This window comes from Arachis duranensis, chromosome 9 (genome assembly GCF_000817695.3).
Source record: "Arachis duranensis cultivar V14167 chromosome 9, aradu.V14167.gnm2.J7QH, whole genome shotgun sequence".
Taxonomy (NCBI): domain Eukaryota; kingdom Viridiplantae; phylum Streptophyta; class Magnoliopsida; order Fabales; family Fabaceae; genus Arachis; species Arachis duranensis.
Window position 1 is genome coordinate 34273202 of NC_029780.3, and position 6663 is coordinate 34279864.

Consider the following 6663-nt stretch of genomic DNA (forward strand, 5'->3'; position numbering starts at 1 on the left):
AGAATCATTGATATTTTTATTATTTAAAAGAATGTCTCTGCCCTTAACATAAGAGTGCACACTTCCTTCATGGTAAGTCATGTTTGCATAAAATTCTTTGACTAACAGAGGATACAAAGGTTTTTTTTATTTTGAAAAGGTGATTCCAGTATAAAAATTCTAAATTTTCAACAAAAGGAAAACCTTTCTTTTTCAAAGTAGGTAAATCCACAAGAAAAGATGGAGGCTAGAGGCCATACTGCTATTTCTTTTTAGTTTTTACACAGAGTATGATACTGAATAACTCCCTCATAAAAATCATGGTTCATGGTAGATTTGAAACGATGGGGTTATAGTCTGAGTGAGATGTCATGAAGTGTGATTTGTGAGCAAAAGGATCAATATCGGGTTCTCTAACAGATTTGAGAGGGAGATAAGGGTTACCTCTTTGTGAACGCACAGGAACAGACCTTGGCTTAGGTTTTGTTGTCTCAGGAACAGGGTCTTCAACGGCAGGACGCTTACCTTCGACAGCAGGACGCTTACCCTTGGATGAACTAGGTTTCGAGAAACTTGGTTTGGTTGGCGCTGCCTTAGGTGGTGGCGTCAGCTTGGCAGGGGCTGGAAATCGTGGCGTGGTCTTGGTCCGCGCCATGGGAGCAGTGCGAGGAGGAGAGGTAGGAGGAGAAGGTGAGAGAGTGAAAGTGGGGTCTTGAGAGCAAGTTGATGGTCTAGGATATCCTAGAAGCTTATGGATCTTTTCACGCGGTGCTCTTTTAGCAATAACTTTCTTCCCCATTTGGTTAGATTTAGGCTTTTGAGGGAAGAGAAGCAGAAGAGTGAGTGGGAAGAAACCGAAGGGTTTGAGGAGAAGTTATGTAGGAAAAAGATGGAGTGTTGGTAACCGTACCCAAAAGTGGATTTCCAAAACCATGCAACTGCATCACCTTTTGAAATGACATAAAAAGACCTGACCTCATAAAGGAAAGATTTTATTTGATTTAAAAATTAAAACAGGAAACTAATTTTAAATTTTAAAAACTTTTAAAAATAAAATCAAACATAAAATCTTTTTGGATCAAGAACATTAAATGAAAATCCTTTTAAAAAAATTAAGCATACAGCCCAACAAACACAACAACCAAACAAAAATTGTAACATTCATATATGAGCCCAGAGATGGTTGGATTTAAGGAAACACATTGGACCACTCTAGATCTAATTTTGAGGTTGGTCCAGATTAACCTTCACTTGAAACAAGCCCAGAACACACTGATTTGAAGAAAACATTCATCACCTGCCCAGAATTGTCTCATACCTGTTTATGAGACAAAAAGCTCCAGCAAATACATCAGCCTTTTTCAAATAGAGAATCATAACTCAAAATTCCTAGACAAGTCCTAAGCATGCAGAATCTATCCTCAGCTAATGGTTTTGTGAAAATATCTGCTAATTGCTCCTCTGATTTAACAAATTGAATACTAATATCCCCCTTTTGGACATGTTCTCTTATTGAGTGAAATTTCACTTCAATATGCTTAGTCCTAAAGTGCAAAACTGGATTTTTAGAAATATTGATGGCACTCATATTGTCACACATCAAAGAAATATTTTCAGCATTTAATTTGTAATCAACAAGCTGTGTTTTTAACCATAAAAGCAGAGAACAACAAGAAGAAGCAGCTATATACTCAGCCTCTGCAGTGGATAAGGCCACTGTTGGTTGCTTCTTACTTGACTAAACATTTAAGGACTTTCCAAAGAAACAACATAGGCCTGAATTGCTCCTTCTATCAACTCTATCACCAGCAAAATCTGCATCACAATAACCAACTACAGAAAAATCATCAATCTTAAGACACCAATGACCAAAATTAGATGTTCCATGAACATATCTAATGATCCTTTTAACTGCTGAAAGATGTGACTATTTAGGTTTGGATTGGAACCCTGAACTCAATCCAACACTTTGCACAATGTCGGGTCTAGAGGATGTTAAGTACATAAGAAAACCAATCATTCCTCTATACCTAGTCTCATCTACATCTTTCTCAGTTTCTCCCTTATCTAATTTAGAATTAGGGTGCATGGGAGTTCCCATGGGTTTGGCATTTTTCATACCAAATTTCTTAACTAATTCCTTGGCATACTTCTCTTGATGAATGAAAATACCATTTTCATATTGTTTAATTTGTAGCCCAAGGAAAAAATTAAGTTCACCCATCATACTCATGTCAAATTCACTTGTCATGAGTTTTCAAATTCAGAACAAAGGGATTCATTTGCTGATCCAAAAATAATGTCATCAACATATATTTGGACTAGAATAAAAGAATCATTAGAATTCTTGATAAATAGAGTTGTGTCTGTGGTGCCTCTTTGAAAACCATTTTTCAAAAGAAAAGAGCTAAGTCTCTCATACCAAACTCTAGGGGCTTGTCTTAAACTATAGAGAGCTTTAGATAATTTGAAAACATGATCAGAATGCTCTTTATTTTCAAAACCAGGTGGCTGCTCCACATACACTTCTCTATCTATCACACCATTTAAAAATGCACATTTCACGTCCATTTGATATAATTTAAAACCACAAAATGCAGCATAGGCTAATAGAAGTCTTATGGCTTCCATTCGGGCAACAGGGGTAAAGGATTCATCAAAGTCTATTCCTTCTTCTTGGTCATATCCTTGTGCCACAAGCCTTGCCTTGTTTCTTGCAATGCTGCCATCTTCTCCTAACTTGTTCCGAAATATCCACTTGGTGCCAGTCACTTTCTTTTCACTTGACCTTGGAACCAAAGTCCATACTTGGTTCTTCTCAAACTCAAGAAGCTCTTCTTCCATTGCTTTAACCCAAGAAGGGTCACTAAAGACTTCCTTAACATTTTGAGGCTCTATTTGTGAGAGGAGGGCAATGTTTGATTCTTTATTTGCCTTTCTAGTGGATGACCAAGTTCTAACCCCTTGAGTGACGTCTGATGCAGTATTTATAACCCACACTACTAACCGGTAAGTGCACCGGGTCGTACCAAGTAATACCTTACGTGAGTAAGGGTCGATCCCACGAGGATTGATGGATTAAGCAACAGTTATTGAATGACAAGCTTAGTTAGGCAAGAAGAAATTGGTTTTGAGATGTTCAAAAGGTTTAAGTTCGAATTCAGAATATCAAAAGTATAGACAATTAAATAAATTGGGAATAAAATATGGAGAAAACAGTTAAGGCTTCAGAGTTATCTATTTTTCCGGATTTACTTTCCTTACTAACTATTTTAATTATGTAGGATTTAATTTATGGCAAACTATATGTGACTGGACCCTAATTCTTTAGACCTTCCTAGTCTCCTCTAAAATTCATTAACTGCCAATTTCTTGGTCAATTAATTCCAATTAGAAGGTGAAGTTCAAATTCCAGTTTATATGCCACAAAAATTCTAATTACCCAAAAATAAAAGGATTATATGTCACGTATCCCGTTAAATCCAGATAATTAAAATTTAGGAGAAATTGTTTTCAAGCTGTTGTTCAAGTAAAGAGCTTTTCCAAGTTTTACAAGAACTCAAATAGAAAGAGGGTCATACTTACGTTCCACCCAAATTCATAAAATAAAGAGCGAAAACAATTCTTAAAAAAAATCCAAACATAAACTAAAATAGAAAAAGCAATAAAATCAATCCATACAAATAGACAGAGCTCCTAACCTTAACAATGGAGGATTAGTTGCTCATGGAATGTGAGATGTAAATTTGTATAGAATTCCCTAATGGAATGTGCCTAATAGAAGAGAAGTCTCCCCTTTTTATAACTAATCCTAATTAATTTAAAATCTAACATTTTAAATTAAGATAATATCTTTTCCTAAAAGATAAGATTTAAAATCAAATTTGAATTTAAATCAGAATTAACTAACTTCTCCGCGTCTTGTAACGTGTGGACCACTTGGCTTCACTGGATCCGCGCCTAACTTGGGTGCTAAAAATGGGGCCCAGAAATCACCCTTCAGCGTTTTCTGCATTTTTGTACGTGGTGCATGTCACGCGTATGCGTCAGTCACGCGTACGCATCGCTGGTCTTCTTCGCAAGTTACACGGACGCGTCGGTCACGCGAACGCGTCGCTGAACAAATCTTCAAATCACGCGTACGCGTCAGTCACGCGTACGCGTCGCCATGGATACTTCCAGATCACGCGCACGCGTGCGCGTCGCTCCTTGCTGCGATCTCCTTTGATTATTGAGCTGCAGAAACTCCATCAAATCCAGCCGAATGCTACCTAAAATAAATAAAATTGCCCAAAATGTAAAATAGCATCCATAGTGGCTAAAATACAATTAATTCTTAATTAAACTCAGCAATTTAAGTGCAAATTCACTAGGAAAAGATAGGATAGATGCTCACGCATCAACGTCCCCAATGACAAATTCCTCTGGATAATTCTTCAAGAATCTCCATTCACGAAGTCTGGTGGACTTGGAGGCAGATTCAGTTACCAAGGGATTTTGGGTGCTATTGGCTTTAGGATCTCCCTCAGATTCATGAGACAAAATGGAATTGTCTCTAGAATTTTTAGCAACTGCAGTTTCTAGGTCAGGTTGAGCAGAATTTCTATTTTCTTGATTTTGCCCAGTTTCAACGTCCTTTTGAGCTTGATTTCCTGCATCACAATCTTCCAAAATGCTTTGCACCAAGTTAGTATCACAAAATGTAACATGTATGGACTCCTCAATAATCCTAGCATCTTGATGATAAACCCTATATGCTTTACTAGTTGTGGAATATCCTACAAACAAATACTCATAAGCCTTTGGATCAAATTTACCCAACTTATCCTTGTTATTTAAAGCAAAACATTTGTATCCAAAGATGTGTAAGTAGTCTAAGTTTGGTGGGTAGCCTTTCCAAAGTTCATAAGGGGTTTTCTTCAAAAAATTCCTTATAATTATTCTATTCAAATGTGGCAAGCCGTGTTAACCACTTCAGCCTAAAGGAATTTTGGAACATTACTCTCACAAAGCATAGCTCTTGTCATCTCTTGTATGCTTCTATTTCTCCTTTCTACCACACCATTTTGTTGTGGTGTCCTTGGACAAGAGAAGTTGTGAGATATTCCAAATTCCTTACAAAAGGATTCAAATAAATTATTATCAAATTCAGTTCCATGATCACTTCTTATAGAAGAGATTTTCAAATCCTTTTCATTTTGAATTTTCTTGCAAAAAGGTTCAAAGGCCGAAAATGCTTCATTTTTGTGTGCAAGAAATAAAACCCAACCAAACCTAGTATAGTCATCCACAATTACTAAACCATAATGTTTACCACCTAGGCTTTGAGTTCTTGTTGGACCAAATAAATCAATGTGTAGCAACTCAAGTGGTCTTTTAGTAGAGATATCTTCTTTAGGTTTAAAAGAACTTTTTGTTTGTTTTCCCATTTGGCAAGCATCACAAGTGATGTCTTTGTCAAACTTTATCAAAGGAAGACCTCTTACTAATTCTTTCTTTACAAGTTTGTTTATTTGAAACATACTTTCATGGCCCAATCTCTTGTGCCATAACCACTTTTCAGTTTTTATAGAGTGAAGACAATCTACATTTTGATCCTTTAGTTCATCAAGAGTAAGTCCATACATATTATTAAAACGCTTGGCAACAAACATCACTTCATTTGTCTTTTCATTAAGAACACAGTAGTCAAGTCTTTTGAAAGTCACTAAGTATCCTAAATCACACAGCTGACTTAAACTCAAAAGATTGTGCTTCAAACCACATACCAAAAGTACATCATCAATGAAAGTAGATTGCTCATTACCTACTTTTCTAACAGCAATAATTTTACCTTTACCATCATCTCCAAAGGTCACAAAACCTCCATCATACTTATTTAGTTTGATGAAGTAGGTTGACCTTCCAGTCATGTGCCTTGAACATCCACTATCCATATACCACATGTCATTTTTGTTCTTGGATGCTAGGCATATCTGCATGATGAGTTTCAAGTAGCCTTAGGTATCCAAATTAATTTAGATCCTTTGAAGTTAATTCATCTTGGTTGCCCAAGTGCATTGAAATCACAAACAACATTGTAAACTTTGTTTCCTACAACTCTCTTTTCAATGAAGCATTGTGCATATGAGTGAACAAATTTCTTGCAATTAACACAATGATTTTCTGATGTGTATGGCTGAAATTTAGATGAGCTACCATACTGAAAATGATTAAATGATTGAAATTTTCTGATTTTTGGAAGAGGTGTATTTCTTTTGACAAACTAATTTTTGTTATAATTATTCCTCTTTGCAAAAGCATTTTCACTAGAATTTTTGAAAACCTTTGAATTTTTCGAATATGAGGTTTTGTTGTAAAATGGTGGTTTCTTGAAGGCAACCTCATTTTTCGAAAGATATCCCAAACCTGCCCTGTTTGAAGTAGGTTTGGTTCTTGGTGAAGGTTCAGTTTCACTTGTGTGAACTTCATCAAATTTCTCCTCAGGTGTGGGAACATACCCAATACCACATTTGTTAGATATGGTTTTTGTATTTGATGAAGAAGTCACAAATTTTATAGAGGAATTATTAAAAACTGCACTTTTCTTGGTTATGTAACCTAAACCAGATTTTTCAAACAATGGTCTTTGGTTTGCAAGTAATTTGTCCAAGTTACTAGAACTTTGAGCAAATTTTGCTAAGT

The 6663-nt window shown here is 36.0% G+C and overlaps 1 protein-coding gene across 1 annotated transcript; it reads right to left on the reverse strand.

Moving 5' to 3' along the window:
- Nucleotides 1-304: 304 nt before the first annotated feature.
- Nucleotides 305-778, reverse strand: LOC107465373 (extensin-like). The gene has a single exon (XM_016084351.1). The coding sequence runs from the start codon at nt 776-778 to the stop codon at nt 305-307; it is 474 nt and encodes a 157-aa protein (XP_015939837.1).
- Between the last annotated feature and the right edge of the window lie 5885 nt (nt 779-6663).

What these genes read in the sequence shown, in the direction of transcription:
- LOC107465373 (XM_016084351.1), bottom strand. Translation starts at nt 778, where the DNA reads ATGGGGAAGAAAGTTATTGCTAAAAGAGCACCGCGTGAAAAGATCCAT.